At 47.1% G+C, this 20,718-nt stretch overlaps 1 protein-coding gene across 1 annotated transcript in view; it reads right to left on the reverse strand.

The window, feature by feature from the left end:
* LOC126176255 (octopamine receptor Oamb-like) overlaps positions 1-20,718 on the reverse strand; it is a 356,106-nt gene that overhangs the window by 239,095 nt on the left and 96,293 nt on the right. The window contains exon 2 of the mRNA XM_049923401.1: positions 8,865-9,179. Coding sequence (XP_049779358.1) covers positions 8,865-9,179 — 315 coding nt within the window. The remainder of the gene's footprint in view (positions 1-8,864; positions 9,180-20,718) is intronic.

Consider the following 20,718-nt stretch of genomic DNA (forward strand, 5'->3'; position numbering starts at 1 on the left):
TTCATATGGTTGGTAATGTCACAGAGGAGTGCCACTTTTGCTATCCATCGTTCGATTTTCAGTTCTGCATCAGGCTTACCACTCGCTTACCACTCATGTCCATTAATACATCTGTTTCATTCCGAAGTTGAGGAGCTCTATCAAGGAATTTGTGTTGACTCATTCAGCATATTCCACTGTGATTGCTCACATCACACTAACTGCTTTCCAATTCTTCCAAAAACGCTCTGAACTGGCGATGTTTGAGAGCATGGTAGTGGATGAAATATATTGTACTCATCGCTTCCCTCATATTACACTCTTAGCACATAAATTCTATTGGTGGAGAAGAATGTCTTGCAAAAATCTCCCGTCGACCGCGTAACAATTTTATCGTCTCTTGAAGAACTGCTACGAAACCGATATTTCGGCCAACCACAGCACCTGCGCCGTCTGTAGGGACAGAAGCGGGATACTTCAATTGCTGGCCCATATTGTCAACACTCCTTAGCCTTCTTCGGAACAAATTCGTGGATAGACTAGCACTCCGCAAATGTCATTCGGCAAATGAGAGGTATCAGACACCTTATCTGAAACTTTAGTGGATATTTCTTGAATTCTACTTCGAGCGTTTGAACGAGGGGGACTAACCGCCTGTAACTCTTTAGATCTCTCAGAAGATACAAACTCAGCTGCAGAATGTAAACATGTCTCTATAAAGTCTAATGCCTATAACTGTGCAGTCCTTAGGCAATCTGAAAAGCAATAGGGTAACTTGCTACTGTTGTCCCTCCTGCAAACAAATATATGTTGTCATAGCGAAAATGGCAGACAAAATTATGCAGACGGTTATTTCTTTGGCATTGTATGATCATTACGTATTTCCGTCGCATCACTTACCAGTGCTTGCTTTAATTTTTGCACCTTCGCTTGTCGCTCTTTGTCTTGCAGGCGTCCATAACATTTTGCTTGTAAAGTATTGTAGTGCAGTTCTAAATTGAATTTTTTCATGCGTTCAGTGCTTTGAAGCACTCTGAGAATCTCAAGCACCATTGCACACCACAAATATTTAAGTATTCTTCGCTGACGTGTGGTAAATTGATGTTAGCGTGTCTGACCTTCGGTTTGATGTTTCCTCCAACCATCATGCTACTCTGATAGAATTGAAGAGAGCCACTCTCCACTTTAGGCACTGAGCAGTAGATATTTAAGGCTACTCCAAACCTGACTATGGTCATAACTCCGAAGGCAGTACATTGTTTGCACTTCTTCTGTGCTACCTAATGACGTCTGACCGATCCACACAACGTGAACGCTCTCTACCTATGCTGCGAGGCAGCGTAGGCGCTCTTGCTCGCCGAACTACCTCCTGAACAGGCCTGGTCTGCAGTACAGCCAACAAACAGAAGCACGCATGTTGACAAGGCAGCCTCCAGCAGAAGCCGAGGCGCTTATCCCCCCCACCAACAACGTGCTTAACGACGACACCGACACTGCAGTCGTGGCACTGTCTTCCATCCTTGATCCACCTGCTCAAAAAATGCCGTTAGCATATTCTTCCGCCGGTGCCTATTTAAGACGCTTCTCGACTGCAAGCAGGCACCAGGAGCTCACTCTCCGGACTTGCATCGGCAGCGCGTAGCGCCACATCAGTCGGAGTTCACGGCAGCCGCGCCTCACCGAATCGCCAGCCGTCACCCTCGGAGTCTTCACCTGCTAGGACGCTGGCCTCCCTTGGAGTCGGTTCCTCAATGGCCATCCATGAAAGGTACACAACAGTGTCTGCACCGATCTGCCAGCCATCACCCTTGCAATCTTCGGCTCGTCTGATGCTGTCGTGCCCTAGATTCGGTGTCCCCTGAACTGGTATTCTTCCATGTGAACCTTTAACTGTCTACGTCACGACGGACTATCGTCACGAACTACGTCAAGAAATCGTCATGACCCAGGAACGACAAACTCTTGATATCACCACATTCGTACCAGATCAGGAGGAACTATTTCAGTTGTATCAATCAGATTGTAAGTTACATGGAACCTTCTTCTTCGTATGCAATGTTACTTACATCTCATTCGCATGCTACTCGGAAATTCATCATTTATTGTGCGTACAGCCTACCACTCAAATATTATCTTTTTCATTTATAACGTCCTTTAGGCTACTGCCATAACACGACCAAACTTAGTACTTGTAAAACAACACAGTGCCAGTGTCAATGAATTCTGTGTTCTCCTATGGTATACGTTTTATTAAAAGTGACATAGAATGTTTTTTTCCAAGTACTAAGGTTGAATCTGATGATGGCTGTAGCCGAAACGATGTTGTAAATAAAGAAATGTATGAGAAATCTCGAAGGCTTTATTCACAAAATACACACAATGACCGCAGACTCCGTCACAATAGATTCGGAATGTAAACTTTTCAATTGAGATCCCAACTAACTGGCTCGAATTTGACGCAAACCTACATGCTGTTAACGAGTTACATGCTGTTCACAAGTTAGAGAGTCGGTAAGGTTTCTGATTGGGCATGTGGTTATGAATATTTGTTGAACATCTTTATTGGCCCACATATTCCTACAAGGACTTCATGGCTGTGAGGATTTCCAGGACTGCTTATGGCTAACCCATTTGTGTAATGTTGGAGAATGTCGTACATGCGTGACGGGGAACACTCACAAGTTGCTGTTGATGAAACACAACATGTAAGGCACTAATGTGGTCCGAGGTGGATAGGTTGAACAGGGCCTGTATTTTGACCTCTACTGATCATCTGACGTCAGCCCTCTGAGTTTATCTGTTCAGGATCATTTGATAAGTGAAGTGCATAGCCATCCCGTCGAAATGTTTGAAGAATTGTAGCAGCGAACTAAACAGTTTTGTCAAGATTTGTGAGGTAACACGGGGTTGTATAAAAAAAATTGCAAATCACAGTAGAGACGACTGTAGTTTTGCATTTAAGTGCGAGGGCAACAGTCGAAACACCTCCCTTAAGAGGTATAAGTGTAGACTGCTTTGTAACATGTAACGTGTGGAAGTAGTATCGTGTTTCTTGTTAAGGTACGTGATACGCAAAATATACTTCCAATTAGATAGGGACCAAATCTAAAAGTTGCACATTTCATATACATTTGTACTACTAACCGTTTTGTGTTCACGTGTCCACATTACAATACCTGACCTGCAGCTCAGGACAAAATAAGTACTAATGTTTTGTTCTTGCCACGTGTAGTTGGAGGTGCTAACCAACCTAGAAACGTGCGACTTGTAATAACTGTAATTATTAGTCTGTAGACGACGTAAATACTGATGTAATGTCGTTCAGTGCACCGTTCACCAGTCACCAGTATAAATATCTGCACTTGTAGCGGTTACAACCTGTCTATTCGCAATTATCTTGTAAATGGACAGTTTGTGAACCCATGTTTACCAGGCTGTTTCTGTCTTAATAATGACTTACATTATGGATTTTATAAAATCTGTCAATTGACTATGTATGTAATGATAAAAGAAAGAAATAAAGTTATACTAAAGTGCATATGTTGCAAGCAGTGACGTAAGCTTCCCGTCACGTTGTTAACTTAGATCTTGTATGTAGAGTTCAAATGTTTTGGTCTAAGTACAATTTTTTTGTCAGCAGCTCGTGGTCTTGCGGTAGCGTTCTCGCTATCCCAGCACGGGATCCCGGTTTCGATTCCCGGTGGGGTCAGGGACTTTCCCTGCTTCGAGATGACTGGATGTTGTTGTGTCGTCTTCATCAACATCAATCATCCTCATTACGGTCGGAGGAAGGCAATGGCAAACCACCTCCGCAAGGACCTTGCCTAGTCGGCGGCGCGGGTCTCCCGCATCGCCCCCTATGCTCCTCGGAGTATGGGACCTCATCATCATCGTCATCATCATCATCATCATCATCACAATATTTTTAGACAAAGAGAAGGTTACACTCCATGCATAAAACCTTGATATCTTCCTGTTTTATCGTTACATACATAGTAACTGCGCAGATTTTACTGAATCTATAATGAAAATTTTTCGAAACGCAGGTTTTCTCGGCGAATTTCATTGATCATCAGAGTCGTGGAGTCGTGTCGTTGCAACGTTTCGACAAGTTTCCTTCTCGTCATTTTCAGGTGACATGATTCTTGCTGTTTCCTCTTCTTCGCCTTTCTTATCTACAAAAGAGCGATGGTGACCACATTCTGAACTGATTACTGTCGCAAGAAAATACAGAAATCTTTTTTTTTTACTCACAAAATTTCCACTGACAACAAGGTATATTTTCCCAAATAGCATCACTATTTAGAGAGTAAATACAGAGATAAGCACAACCAATACGAAATTAGCAATGAAAACCAACAGAAAGGCCCTTCTCGGTAGAATTAAAATTTATTTATATTATTTATGGTTTGGCATAAACACTTGGGCATGTAGAACTAAACAGTTATATGTTTCTGGACATATGTTTACGACACTTTTCTTCCCAGTTTTGACTAGTACTGCCTTCTGTAAGAGTTCGGAACAGGCAAGACATACACCGAAGCGCCAAAGAAACTGGTATAGGCATGCGTATTCAAATACAGGAATATGAAAAGAGGCAGAATACGGGGCTATTGTCGGCAACGCCTATATAAGACAACAAGTGTCAGGCGCAATTGCTAGATCGATTACTGCTGCTACAGTGGCAAGTTATCAACATTTAAGTGAATTTGAACGTGGTGTTGTTGTCGGCGCATGAGCGATGGGACACAGCATCTCCGAGGTAGCACTGAAGTGGGGATTTTCCCGTACGACCATTTCACTAGTGTACCGTGAATACCAGGAATCCGGTAAAACATCAAATCTCTGACATCGCTGCGGCCCGCAAGAACGGGACCAACGACGACTGAATAGAATCGTTTAATGCGACAGAAGTGCATTTGGTGCAGAGTTCAGTGCGGGGCCATCAACAAGTGTCAGCGTGCAAACCATTTAACGAAACATCATCGATACGGGCTGGCCCACTCGTGTACCCTTGATGACTGCACGATACAAAGCTTTACGCCTCGCCTGGGCCCGTCAACACCGACATTGGACTGTTGATGACTGTAAATATGTTGCCTGGTCGGACCAGTCTCGTTTCAAGTTTATCGAGCGGACGGACGTTTACGGGTATGGAGACAGCCTCATGAATCCATGGACCCTGCATGTCAGCAGAGGACTGTTCAAGCTGATGGAGGCTCTGTAATGGTGCGGGGCGTGTGCAGTTGGAGACAGCCTCATAAACATGCATGTCAGCAGAGGACTGTTCAAGCTGATGAAGGCTCTGTAATGGCGTGGGCGTGTACAGTTGGAGTGACATGGGACCCCTAAATACGTCTAGATACGACTCTGTCAGGTGACACGTACTTAAGCATCCTGTCTGATCACCTCCATCCTTTCATGTTCAGTGTGCAATCCGACGGCAATTCCAGCAGGACAATGCAACACCCCACACGTCCAGAATTGCTACAGATTGACTCCATAAACACTCCTCTGCGTTGAAACACATCCGCTGGCCAGCGAACGCCCCAGACATGAACATTATTTAGCATAACTGGGATGCCCTGCGATGTGCTGTTCAGAAGAGATCTCCGCCCCCTCGTACTCTTACGGATTTATGGACAGCCTGCAGGATTCATGGTGTCAGTTCCCTCCAGCACTACTTCAGAAATTAGTCGAGTCCATAACACGTCGTGTTACAGTACTTCCGCGTGCTCGCGGGGTCCCTATACGATATTAGGCAGGTCTACTAGTTTCTTTGGCTCTTCAGTATATAAGAGGCACGTCCACAAGCTGGTTTTGTTGAATAATTTCAGCACCGTTTCGACGTTTTTCATACTCGTCATCTCCAGCGACTTGAGGATGATGAGCAGGAAAGGCATTGAAACGGTTCATCAGGGCGAATTTGTAAACGACATGATAGCCCACAAGAGTATAAGGATAGAATTTTCACCCGGGAAAGAATTATACATCCACACTTTTTGTAAAGAGACACAAAGTCGTTTAACTCGCTCAGGTGGATTAGACATTAATATCAGGTGTTAGTCGTATTCGTACAACGAACAACTAGTCAACTGTTGACGACTAGCTTCTGTTGTCTACGCCACTGTTTCGGAGCTGCAATTGGTATTGTATCGTTTCAACAAAGTGTAGTCCATTATTGTCGCAAACTGTCAAACATTAACGTATTGTTTAGTAATATATTCTATATATTGTTCAAGGTATGTTGACTATCGACTTAGGCTACAGTTTAAAGAAGGCAAATCCAGTCCAGTAACAAATAAGTAATGCTATGTACCCAACTGTGATTTGGACAAACAAGTTACAAAACAAACTCATGCTTCATTGTTTTATGAGCTGCATATAGGCCTAATATTGCTATAATATCGACAAATGAGATAGACAAATAAGATACATTAGCGGAAGGCATTAAATATGAGATTTTAACCTCTCGTCCAAGGTCCATACTGGATAATCGTTTAAACTCTAAGACATGGGAAATACTTTACAATATGGGATGTTTTGCAACACTAACTGCCATTATCTGGGTGTTTCAGCCTAAGATTCGCCTGCGAAAGCTAGGTCCCTAGTTGGAATACCGATCTGGCATATAGTTTTAATCCGGCAGAAAGCGTCAGCCTAAGAGTAAGCTATCTGATCAAAAGTATCCAGACACCTCTACTAATGCGGAATGGACCAGCAGGTGTCACTAGAGGCAGACCGGCCAACGAAAATGAAGGCAGAGACTACTGTGTTGTCAGATTTGATCGGTAAGGAGAGCTCAATGACTTTGAACGACGACTATCATTTGGATCTCAACTACATAACACATCCATCAGGGAAACTTCTGGCCTTTTAAGGATGCCCGAATAGACTATTGGTTATGTCACTGCAAAGTGGAAAAGCTAAGAGAATCTATAGGTAAACGAAGACCTGCAAAAGACAGCATGAAATCAGTGAATGGAATCAGTAGTGAAAGGAGTAGGATGGAACGATCAAGCAACTCGTCGTGAGTCACATATTCCTGTAGTCAGTGCTAAGCCGTGCTTGAGGTGGCGTAAAGAGCGACGGCAGTGGGAAGTTGATGGTGAAAGCGAGTGATTCGGAGTGGCGACTCACGCGGCATCCTGTATCAGTAAGATGGAAGGGTTTGGACTTAGCGAAAGCCTGTAGAACGTTACCCGCACTGAAGTACGGATGTGATGGTGTTACGCTACAGGCGTATCTTAGGCAGTTAAGGTGTACACCCCCTACTGAACATAGGAAAAGGCTAGATGCGGAAGAACACGAACACATTTTACAACACTCTTTAATGCGTGAAGCAGAGGAACAGTTAGCAGACGATGACTCTTTAAATCAGTATAATAATGCAGCTTATCACAGAGCAGCATCTGTGAGGCAATGCTCTCCGAAAGATAACATTCCAGAAATGGACTGACGTTCCCATAGTCCCAATCGGAACCCAAGGGAACACCTTAGAAGGAAGACTTTACTCCAGATCCCAACCTCCTACATTACTAGCTTCCCTGGCTGCGACTCTTCAGGAAGACACGTCGCTGAAATATAGGACTGACGCAGCGTTACATCTCACAGCGCAGCAGTGAACACATTAGGCATGTACGCTTGGGTCAGACCAACAAATCTGCTGTGGCCGAACATAGTATTGACGAGAAGCACCCTACGATTTCGAGGACACAAAGAAAATATGCAGTACAAACGGATTTTGGGACTCAGTAATCAAAGAGTCCATAGAACTACAGTTACACGACAACCTAATCAACCGCGACAGTGGCTACCATCTCAGCACAGCCTGGGAGCCTGTAATCAGGAAAATCAGAGAAGAACGTTCCGTTCCACCAAGATCCGCGGACGGAGCAGACAGAGACGGACGTCGCGACTCGAACCCCGCGCACGCGATCCCCCCCACCACCGGCCGATCCAGGCGCATCGGGCGATTCCGCGGGCGCGTGATTGGCCGGCCGCGGGAAGCGGAGAGCGGTCCAGCAGAGATATAAGCCCACAACCGACGATATCCCGACACTTCGCCTGTACGTGTACCTGGCCCTGATCCGGCCAGTCATGGAATATGGGTGCCCTGTTAGGGGATACGAGGCAAAGCAGCACCTGGACAAACTCCAGAGGCTGCAGAACCGCGTCCTCAGGAGGGCATTGCATTTACCCCTTGGATTCCCCATAGACGATCTGCACACCGCAGCTGAAATCCCACTCCTGAGAGAGCGTTTCCAAGATCTGGCAAGGGCTTTCTATGAAGGTTCTTCCAGATCAGTAAACGCCCTCAACCACTCCCTAGGTCGGTATGACATGTCCGGCGACAAGCACAAGCGCCCTATGACGATCTTCGGCGATTAAGTCGAAGAGAAAATACCAACACCCAATCCCTTAATCCTGTTCCTTCCTATATAACACCAATCATCTCGCCTACCTCAGGAAAAACCAGACACAGACAGAACAATCATCACATATCACAGACACCAAAAAAACTATAGAAAAATCACACACACACACGTTCACAGGGGAGTAAAAGCCGAAAGGCTACAAACTCCCCCTCACACTACCCCAAAGAGGGGAAAGTAAAAGATGAGAGCAGCAGATATCCCGACACTTCGCCTGAAGATGAAGGAGACGCATTCCATCGAAACGTTGCTACGAGACGACGATGCTACTGGGCTGACAACCCGTGAAGACTTCATATACGTCGCTGAAAGTGACACCAGCAGAGATCAACCCGTCATAAGGGCGGTGGGTGGACATATGCCTTATTAACATCCATTAATTGGTGCCGGATACTTGTTGATCAGATAGAGTACTGGTGGACGGCGCACGCGGCGTGCGGCTCGGCCTACCTGACACTGATCTTGACACGCCGCGCCGACGGCGACCGGCCGGCCACCGAGGAGGGGCTGGGCGACGGCTGGCCGCTGCCGGAGCCGCCGCCGCCGCCGCCGCCGTCGTGGTTGCTGTTGAGCGAGCCGCGGCCGCGGTGGATGCGCAGCGTCAGCCGCTGGTCGTCGAAGCGCGAGTGAACGCCGCGCGTCGTGCGGAAGCCCTGGTTGATGGCGTGCGTGGTGCGCACTGCTGCCCGGTAGATGCGCCAGTAGAAGAACAGCATCACCAGCATCGGCAGGTAGAACGAGCCCAGCGCCGAGTACAGCACGTACCTGTGGGAGCGCAACGCCAGCTGTCAACGCAGTGCCGTACGGCTGGGATCGTGCCATTTGCGCCACTACTCTAGCCGTGGCTGCAAACAGGAGATCGGCATTAGCTGCAGCTGGTACAGTGGACAATAAAATCGTAACCCTTAGGAGACTTCGTGCTAACATCTCGTAACACCGTCTCTGAGCCTCAAAATGGCCTGAAGTCGTCGTGGAGGAGACACCACAAGTATTTTCAGGAGTGCTATAACAAGCCGAAGCCCTCATGGATGATAAGCTCTCGCAGAGCTACCAAATTGCTACATATCACCCGTTTCTCCAAGCAATCCCAAAAATGTTCTAAAGCCGTTGGCACATGAACCGTACATCCGAACGTTGAGCGTTGAGCGTGCTGAGTTTCTGACGTCATAGCGTGGAATACCACGTTCGGGAGTCTTTCCGAAATTGCAGAGCAATATGTCAGATATTCTGAGCGTGCGTCTGAGCGTTGACGAATGAGATGGCACAACGCCACCTACGTCACACGCACGCCGTCTCCCTTCAGTACAGAGTTGTGAGCCGCCATATTGGCATTAATTTCAAGCCTATATGTACATATGCCGTTTCTGAGCACCAGCAAATTGCAAATCACTGGAAAACCCGTTGTTAGTTGTGTTATTCGTTCCAATAAAATAACGAGAAACATCACATTCGTGGCAAAAGAATTATTGTAACTAGCGTTTTATGAGGGTATGCTCTTTCAAGGCAGCGACACACTGAAGATCCACCCAAAACGCATTGTTCTTGGTACAATTTCTTATAATTAAATTTCAATTAGTAGCATAATTATCTACGGTTAACGATTTTTTTAAAAAGGTAACACAATATCACTCAGACTAATGAGCAGGTTGGCGGTTTAACGTAAGTCTGCCTTCGGCAGGGCAACAGAGCGGACGCGTACGTGTTGATTTCGTGCGGCGCGCGAGCTCGCCTTGTTTACTTTCTGACGGCCGTTGCTTAAGTGCCGGCTTACCTTGTACGATCCATGGCGAACCGTTACCGTAAATCAACACTCCGATTTACTTTCTGCAACGGTTATGCCCGACCCAAAGCACTCGAGGTGGAGCGTTTTCTGCGACAGGAAGTGAAGATCCCGGCGACCGATATTATCGGCATACATTTGTCCATCGTGAGCAGCACGGTCTATGTGAAAATCATTAACGACGCGCCGTGCGAACGCATACTACGTGAGACCAAAGAGGGGCTCCGCTTCTGTCACGCTGATGGCAATGTGGGGGAGGTAACCGTCGACCACGCAGGCTTAGGTATGCGAACGATACGCATTTTCGAATTGCCATTCGAACTTCCAGCTGAGGAAGTCGTCGCGGCACTACGCCCATACGGCACAGTCCACGGCCACACTGCGGAGAAGTGGACACAGTTTCGGACGTATCCTGTCCTAAACGGGGTCCGACAGGTCACCATAGATCTCCGAAGCCACGTCCCGTCCTACTTACAGATCGGCGGATGCCGTGCCATAATTATATACGATGGCCAGCCTCGGACCTGTTCCGGGTGCGGCAAAGAAGGCCACCTTAGATCCGAATGCCTACAACGGCGTATTACGCAACTTCCAGCTGCCGAAGAACCACCCACGTCGCAACCTACAGTGCTACCGGTGCCCTTTGCCACTGATCTGGCTTCTCCTACCACTTTGCAACGTCGCCCGGTCACCACAAACGACGCCACCAACGAGCCCGACCAGACACCGACGGAGAGCGCCTCGGACGACCCGCCGCCTCGGCCGGCCATTGACGCCGCTCCGAAGATGCCGGCGCAACCAGTCGCTGACCCTGATCTCGGAATCACGATGGAGATCGACTCTCTCATCGTTCCTACAGCGGCCTTTCTGCCAGAACGACGCGACTCCCTTCCGTCGTCGGACACGGAGGGTCGCACAAGGAAACAACGTTCCCCGAAACGTCGCAAGCGAAAACGTCGCACCGTTTCCGGCCAAGAGGAGACGTTACAAGTCGAGGAGGACGTCACTGTCGACCAGCACGAGGCCTCAGAACCCGCTACTGCTGACGAAGACGTAATGAGCGCGGAGACATCTATCGGTGTGCCTGCGCCCCGTGCTGACGCTGAACTAAATCATGAACGTATCACAGGCGACACTACACCACGCACAATTACAACATCTTCTGCAGACAAAATGGACGATACACCAGTTTCCGCTTCCCCGGCGTGGCACGAGGAGGAGGTCACGGAGCAGGAGCCGTTACGGGACCCTACGCCGTCACGGCCGCACCACTAATCATACTCTCCCCAGATTCCCCTGCGGGCCAGCGGGATAACGTTCCGCTGCGACGCCCACACCCTTGCGCGGATGGCGGAGTGGACCAGCCTCCAGCAATCCGACACCAGGCCTACCGGATAGCAACCATCAACACCAACATCATCCGTTCCAGGGTGAAAATCCGCCTTATGCAGGAGATGTTCTGGGCTTCGGATATTGATTTCGCCCTTCTGCAGGAAGTTCACTTGGCTAATCTCCCGGATATCAATGGCTATACCGCCCACGCCTCCGCCAGTGATCCTAAGGGCCGCGGGGTGGCCATCTACGTCCGCCACGGGATTTCTGTGACCGGTGTCGCCTTCCTTCCATCAGCTCGGGGCATGGCACTCACTGCCATGGGGACACGCATCATTAATGTCTACGCTCCCTCAGGCACCGACCAACGGCATGAAAGAGCCCAGTTTTATTCCGAGGAAATCGCTCCCCTGTTTTTAGGGCGTTATGACCATTGCCTACTACGAGGTGATTTTAACTGCGTTCTGCATCCTAAAGATCAGATTCCCCACTATACTACATGCCAGGAGCTACGTATAGTGGTGCGAGACCTCCTGCTTCACGATACCTGGGAAGTACAACACGGCGACCTTTCTGGCCATACCTTTCTCACAAGTCATTCCGCAAGCCGACTAGACAGGATATATGTCTCACAAACTCTTAGATCTGCGATACGGGGCGCCGAACGCTGGCCGCTGGCCTTTTCCGACCATTGCGCTTACAGCTGTACGGTCCTCCTTCCGCCGCAATCAGTATGGCGCAGCCGTGCGCCATGGAAACTCAATATCTCACACTTGCATGACCTGGCGTGTCGCCAACAAGTCACTGAAACGTGGACAGCCTGCGAACGACGCCTTCCCCGCTACCACTCGACATTGACATGGTGGTTGGACTGCGCCAAGCCGGCGATGCGGAGGACACTGATGAGATACGGGAAGGACTTGGCCGACTGGCATCGCACCACCGTTGACTTCTATTACGCGATTCTCCGAGATCTGGATGCTCAACCGCCAACCCCGGACAACCAGTTGGAACGGCAAAGAACTAAGGCGAAGATAATTGCGCTGGCACGCCGGAAACTGCAAGGGGTCGTGATACGGACGCGGCGCCACGATCACGCGGATTTAGAAATTCCATCCATGCATGATATAGTGTCCGACAAACGAAGGCGTCGTCGACAGATCATCAGCACTCTGACCACGCCTCATGGAATGCAGGTGACCACTCAGAATGACATCGTCCGCGCATTCGTCGAGCACTACCGTCGTACTTATAGTGATGACGACGCTGAAACTGCAGCAGACGACTCCATTTTGCATTACGTCACGCGCACCCTCCCCCACACGGAGGCGGATGCTTTGACAGTGGCGGTCACGCTAGACGAAGTCAACAACGCAATCGCCAAGGGTGCAGTCAACAGATCGCCCGGCATTGACGGCTTACCGATTGAGTTTTACCGTACCTTTCGGGACCTCATGGCCCCACGGTGGACGACTATGTATCAAGACCTGATAACATCTGACCAAGCAATCCCACCCGCCTTTGCTGAGGGCATCATTATACCAGTCCACAAACCAGCCCGTGGATCGATGGTCACGAGTTACAGACCGCTCACCCTCCTCAATGCCGATTACAAGATTTTCGCGCGCTTACTGGCAATGCGGCTCCGAACTATACTCCCTCATATTCTCTCGCCAGAGCAAACGACGCCTGGCGGACAGATTAACATACAGACTGACACAGGGGAATGCCGCGACTTAATTGCGATAGCGGCGGCCTGCAGGCTCCGTGCAGTGGTCGTCGCTATAGACTTCGACAGCGCCTTCGATAAAGTGCGTCATCGTTTCCTGTTTTCGGTGGCAGCCCGCATGGGCATCATCCCTCCGTTTCTTGACGTCATCCGGCGTGTTTACGACAGTGCCAGTTCACGTGTCCAAGTCAATGGACGTATAGCAGGGCCGGTACCTATCTGCTGTTCGATACGGCAGGGGTGCCCCCTCTCTACCCTCCTGTATGCTATTGCCCTTGAGCCCCTTATTGGCGGCTTGACGACCAAGCTCTCTGGCCTCACCCTACGCCAACACACTTTTCACTGTCGGGCATATGCTGATGACCTGCTCCTCCTCATTCGCTCCGGCTCTGAGATTCGGGATGTCCTCGAATTGATTACCCGTTATGGGGCTGCCGCTGGCAGTGCCATGAATGTCGCCAAATCTTCTGCAATGCACATTGGACGAGGCCTCCAGGAGGGTGAAGTGGCACCCCTGCCGCTTGTGCGGACTTTCCGGTACCTGGGCATTACCTTTACCCCCACGGTCACACGCACGGCGGCAACGAATTTCCGTCGCCTGTTACACGTCATCCGCAACGACGTCCGCCAGAACCTCTTGCGCCGCCAGGACACACTTCAACGGGTTGCGTTTATTAATCTTTATGTGGCATCCAAATTGGTTCACATCGCGCCAGTTCTCCCTCTGCCAATTGCAATTGGGCGCAACCTTCAGGCGGCTTTTGGCTATTATCTCACGGCTGGTTCCATGTTTAAAGTCCGTTATGAGACACTTACCCTGCCCTCACGGTATGGTGGCGTCGGGCTCGTCAGTGTCCGTATGCGAGCTGCAGCCTTGTACATGAGTACCATGAGAAAACAGTGGATGGGCCAGGGTACATCTCGAACACGCAGCTTGCTTGAGGTCCTCCTACCTGCCTCCACCTCACCACCGGTGTCTGTCGGCCATATCGTGCCTCCTTTGTCCCATATTTCGACCTTTTTCGTCGACTACAGTTACATACATACCAGTCTCCCAGATACACGCCCACCTAGGACTAAGGATTTTTACAGCCTGTTGCTGCGCTGTGTTCCCCGGAATGTGATGGAGACCAAACACCCCTCCATTCAGTGGCCCATAGTGTGGACTACCGTCCACCAGCCCTTCCGCCCTACGAACGTCCGGGCACTGTGGTATCACATAGTCAACAGGAAATTTGCCACGAAGCAGCGCCTGCACAACATTGGCTTGTCAGAATCCCCTCTTTGTCTAATTTGCCAGCAACTGGACACTGATGAACAGCGTCTGACATGCGCCTCATCTGATGTATGGCGCTTCGTGCAGAAAATCATTGCCTGCTATGTCCGGGTGCTACCAGACACAGTCGAGCCTCGAATGTTTCTATACCCGGAGGACCGACATTTTCCCGCCGCCAAATGTCATGCTATTACGTGGGTCAAAGGGTGGGCGGTCGCTCATCTCTTTCATGAGGGACCTAAATCCCGCCTCGACTTCTGGACCTATTTACGAACAGCCCATGCAGCTCTCGAAAACACGCCACGTTACCGAACATTATTTGCTAACTATCTTCGAGCGGTCTTTGTTAGACCTCCACTGAGTTGGGGGGTGCCTGGCTCAGAGGGCACCCACCCCTCCACCCCCGGCGGTGTCTGAGTTTCAACCGCCAACGATCTATTATACTTCTGACCACCGCGGGTGGGAGAGCGCGTCGCAGATTGCGCGGATTTTATTTCTTTTTGCTTTTCCTTTTTCCTTTCTTTTTCTTTACCCAGAATTTATATTTCTTTTCTCTTTCGCATATGTGTTCCCATAATTTCATGCTATTAGTGAATATTACAAAAACACATGCAAATAAATAAATAACAACGCCTTCCACTACTGTTGATTCCTGTGTCTCCCACTTCCCTAAGCACCACAGGCTCGGTGGTGGTGAGGGGGACACTGGCCAGGCCTCAGGTTTCGACCCCTGCCCACTTTGCCCCCCGAGCCCCCACCGGAAATATATATATATATATATATATATATATATATATATATATATATATATATATATAAAGAAAAAAGGAAAGAAAAAAAAGCGTAGTGAGTTGCGTGTGTGTCCAGTAATGGGGTTTCATTTGGGCGTTGGTTTTCGCTTTAATCCTTCCAAATTTTTTTCGTAACATTCGCGTTTTTATTAGGTTCCGATACTTTATTATTAGTTTAATGTAAGTATATGTTATAATATTTGATGTTATGTAAATATAAGCACACCTTTTTTTGAGTGGCTTAATCTACAGGACAGCTTGCGCTACTTGTATAAAGATATTTTGCTTCTTTTTCTTTTACGCTTCGTAATTCACATGTTGCAAAGATTCTGCTACTGGGTACGAACAGTGATCAAGTAAGACTGACCTTGCGGTTTTAGTAAAATGTGGGAATGATGAAATAATCCTTATCTTATGCGGAGAAGTATTCCAAATTTGTACCGCACTGTTAGTAATGGAACCTTTATAAGCCTGTATCCTTATTGACTGGACATGGGACTTCCTTTTTCGTGGACGATGAAGGAAATGTGCATTTTAATAGAGCTAACGTGGGAATTTTACGCGCGCCCGTTGAGTAAACAGTGTGATTTACGAACTAGAAACATCCCTCAACTGCCGCTGGACTGCGTTGCGATCGCGTATACCACGTTGGGGTCCACGTACCGTATGCACAACTCGTATCATTTCCGAGCGTTCAGCAGCACGTTCAACTTGGCACGCTCAACGTTGACGTTCGACAGCACGGTCCGTGTGCCGACGGCTTGAGGGATTAACACCGGGTAATTTAGCTGGCGTGTAGAGGTGTGATAGGGTGGCTGACTTTTTTGTCAAACCAAGAACATATAACGCAAGACCGCTACGGTTGCAGGTTCGAATCCTGCCTCGGGCATGGATGTTTGTGATGTCCTTAGGTTAGTTAGGTTTAACTAGTTCTAAGTTCTAGGGGACTAATGACCTCAGCAGTTGAGTCCCATAGTGCTCAGAGCCATTTTGAGCCAAGAACGTATAAGCTTAGCCCTGTCTCTAGAGCTGTTGTTGATGAGGGTGTGGGGTGGCACTGTGCTGTTTTGCATCTCCCCCCCTCCTCCCCCATGATGCTAATGTCCGATGAAAGCGAAAGAAAGCACCCCATATGGTCATGAAAGTTAATTAAAGAAAAATTAATGTCACGCAACTGAAACGTCTTACTGGAAGGAAATTAATAGCCCTGGCCCAACCAGACATGACAATAAGGGTACCACAGCATGCACATAGACGTTTTAATGATAGTTATAGTGACCGTTTGTTTCTATTATAGATTAGATAACCTCCCCTGTAATCTATAACAACAAGTGGTCCCTATGACTATAAAACTTATTCTCATAGAATAAAACATACGAGTTACCCACTGACATAAACAATTGAGCATCAAATACTTTGGCAAGCGAGCTGTAACATCGGCATTGGTGGGAGGGCACGTTAAACACACAAATATGGCCAGTGAGAAAACATGGGTAGAAAATTACAGGAAGAAAAATAGGATCGAATACAGTGAGAGCGCCAAAGCGGATACTGAGAGCAAACGAGCTAGCTCCGAAGTATTAAATCGCAATAACTGGCTCCTGAAGGGAGTTGCCGATTGCAACGACGACGCACCTTACGATACTCACAACGTAAAGCGGAAGGCAGCGGCAGTAGCGGCTGGCTAATCAGAGTCCAGGTCTCTTTCTGCCCTCACTAGTCGAGTGCAACCATCCTTCTGTGCAGCCGCAAAGCTCGGCTCACCTGGCGCCCTCCAGCAAGTCTTTAATCCACAATCTCCTAACATAAAGTGTACTCTCTGGTCCCCTAGCCTGAAGTGTCTTCTTTGTGGACGCTCTGTAACTTGGCTGCTTTCCTCCAGATTAGGAATTCGCAAATATTGCGAGTTTGGTCCAGTCAAATTCACGGAAACATGTTAAACAATCTCCTACTCTTGCGGAGTTTTGATATTTTCAACCAATAGTGCACCGAGGTGGTGAGGATGGCAGAAAATCTCTCCCACTACATTGCACAATTTTGGAACAGACGCATAAGATTGTAGACACGTAGGCACAGCCAAGAAGCTGCATCCTCTACGAAAAAAATTACGGTAAGAACCACCAGCACAAGTAGATTAAACCGAACGTTATTTCGTGTCGTCGTAACGAAGATCCACACGATCCTCTGGGACGGGAGGCTTGGCTGGAGATCTGTTATCTTGCCGAAATGCTTCAGCGAAGAATACTATGTTTTTCTGACAGAAAATCCTAGGCGGACAGGGTGGAGGGAGGGAACTGAATGCTTGTTCGTCTACCTGTAGCTGTAGCTTCGCCTCGGCACTGAAACATTTTAATAGTGACCAACTCCTCTTAAAAGTATTGTTATCTATCGCTAGCCAGATTTTAGGCTTCCAGCTGAGCAGTTCCGGCACTGTATTAAAATAGAGAAGTGAACAAAATGCAGGGAGTACTGAATCTGAGCAGTAATTATCATATTCTCCGTCAGTAATCGATTATTTGACGAAAGGAAATGAATATTGAATATTCTAAAATATGTTGGGGGCATGTTTCCGAGAAGACAGAACGCGTAAAAGGGGAGTGCCCACAGCAGACTAATCACGAAGATGTGGAACAAAGAGCAACGCTGATCACCGAGAATATGGAAATATGGTTAATGTTCACCGTAAACTAACGAGTGTACCTAAGCCATGGTACGAAAAATAAACCCACCACACTACAGGATCACCAGTGGCCCAAAATATACCCTCCACACACTGCGATAAACGCATCAGTGCGCCGTCGGTGCGCTAGACGCCTTGCATTATTTGAAAAGAGGTAAATTTTCGACTCTTTGGACCACAAATTTGCGACCCGTTGGACCACCCCCACGCCTCCTGTCACATACTGTCCTGTGTCTGTGTTGTTTGGTCCACTGAAGATTTGTAGTTGTATGTGCCTCTGTCGACGTTGGCATTCTGCGATTTACCCGACTCCAGTTGTCAACTGCGTGCAGTTCCATTCTCAGTGTTCGCAAGGAAAGTGGTTGAGAAGGACCTGAGTTCACTGACAGTGACAAATCCTGTCTGGTTCGAAGGCGATTTTCATAGCCAATGCCTGACACTCGTCTCCCATTCCTGTTGGCCACGATTATTTTACGACCGCTGTTCTTACACTGTCTTGCATAGCTGCGACTAGTACACCATTCCTTGTAGACAGGTTCATCATTCTCAACAAACTGAGGAACTACTTTCACGGTGCTCTCGTGGGAACACCTAAACTAAACACGATAGGTCCTTTTTGTCATTGTTATACGTCTCCACGCCGACCCATCTTAATGCGCTGATTCCCACAGCCGTCTAGCAAATGCATATCACATCTTTGCCTTAGATTACGTCAGCGGCGAAGGGTCATATTACCACTTAGAATCAGTTATACACAATCTGCGGCACTCCAAAGGACCAATGTGCTTACATATGTGGTTTTTTACATACTCGTAATGCACTATTATCAATTTCGTTTATTTTTATCATCCTCAGCGTCAAATGTCTCGTCTTCTATCTCACTTGCTCACCTCTGTTCGTCATAAAAGATGTTTTTAAATGCAAAAGTCAGTCGGATATCGTGAAAAATAACTTGTATCGTCAAACAGACGGAGTGGCGTTGTCTTTGACTGACGAAAGGATGAAGCTGATCAAGTAAGAGTTGAGAATTTTAGTTGCCAGAGAATGAGTAATATTAATTGAAATGGGCAGCAACCGTCGGTAACAAATTTAGATAAGAGTGAGACAGGAAGATAACAGATATCTTAATACAGGAGCAAGATTACAATAAGACCAAGGCAACAAAGATTCAGAAATAGAATGGCAGTGAGGAAGATTATGCTCCTCAGTAAAAGAGATCTAGTGATATTAGACATTGATACAGGAGCAGAGTGCCTTAAAGTTCTTTTGACAACTTGTCTACTTTATTCTTAACTAAAGAAAAGCCACCCCTCTTGTTAATAAGAATTTTATTAAGTTCATGTCCGGTTTGTACCTTCATCTGGTGTTGGTTCTCTACACCGAAGTTCCCAGATCTGCTTGAGAATAGCCTTATGTAAGCCGGTCGTGGACTTCACAAAGTTCTTATAGCAACTGACGTAGCTTTCCGTCAGCTGTAGAGTTGGGAATTCAGCATGCTCTGAACTTGGAGATATTAATAATTATTCTGAATTGTTAACTATCTGTTATTATTCTTCAAGAACGCGCCTGTGACGTTCATTTACAATAATCATCTGATTTATGCCACATGCTGTTGATACAACGATAGTCACCTCACTTTGCAGACGTAAAACATTGATGTAAAGAAATTTTACTTCGATATGAGTCTGCAAAACGAGGAAGTACAGGTTTATACAACTTGGTGGTTAGGAACTGCAAGATTCCACGCCAAAGACATGGAAAACTTGGATCCTGTTTTCAAGTTCATAGCCTTCATTGGACTGAAACTTTTCTGTTACGAAAGTATTAAATTTTCCTTACTTTCAATTACTTGCCGCAACCTAACTTAATAGTTACAACGATGGATGGTTTTAGAGGGATGACATTCACTCAATTCACTCACCTGAAGAAGGCTCACGCTTTTCTAGAAAACCCTGGGAGACAAATATCCAAGCTTTTGAATTCATTTTTAACAGTTAATAAACACTTGAAGAAAAACAAGTAATTGACATGCTATATATTTGTAGGAAGATGATCAACTTAATGGATTACGTTTTTTTTTTCTTTAAAGAAAGAAACTAAATCAATTTCTTAATATGATTACGACAGACGCATAATTGTCAGATGACACACTGAAGTATACCACCACGGCTGCTTATGACAATCGTTCGCTTTATTATGTTTTGCACGATTGACTAATTTTGGCTTTACAGGCCATTTTCGAAAGCAGTCTACAAAGAAACAGATTAAGTTTGGCTTACTGACATTCAAAGATAGTATTTCACAACGGACAGCCTAAAATAGTAATTAATAGGTGTCAGTGTGTTATAGGAATATCCCTTTATTAAACGGCGGATGAGGTTTATCAGATAGCAACCCCATCACGTGCAAGCGTTACAGTTAAACCCAGAAGGCATACTGCCTGAAGTAAAAGTCATTTTTATAACCAACACGACGTTATATGAGCTCCCTTCCTTTGTACACCAAAAGTCACTTCTTTCCACTCGGGGAAAAGTTACAGCAAAGATAGAGTAATTTGAAGCAGTGCCCATAAATCGATTATAAGTCACAGACGTAACGTAATGTACGGTGTTATATGCATATATTCAAAGGTAAAAGGTCAAATTCAGAACGAAAGGTGTGCCAAGGCATCAAATGCGTTTGCAGAGTACAGTGAAATCCCGGGAAAGGGGGGGGG

Source organism: Schistocerca cancellata, chromosome 3 (genome assembly GCF_023864275.1).
Source record: "Schistocerca cancellata isolate TAMUIC-IGC-003103 chromosome 3, iqSchCanc2.1, whole genome shotgun sequence".
Classification (NCBI taxonomy): Eukaryota; Metazoa; Arthropoda; class Insecta; order Orthoptera; family Acrididae; genus Schistocerca; species Schistocerca cancellata.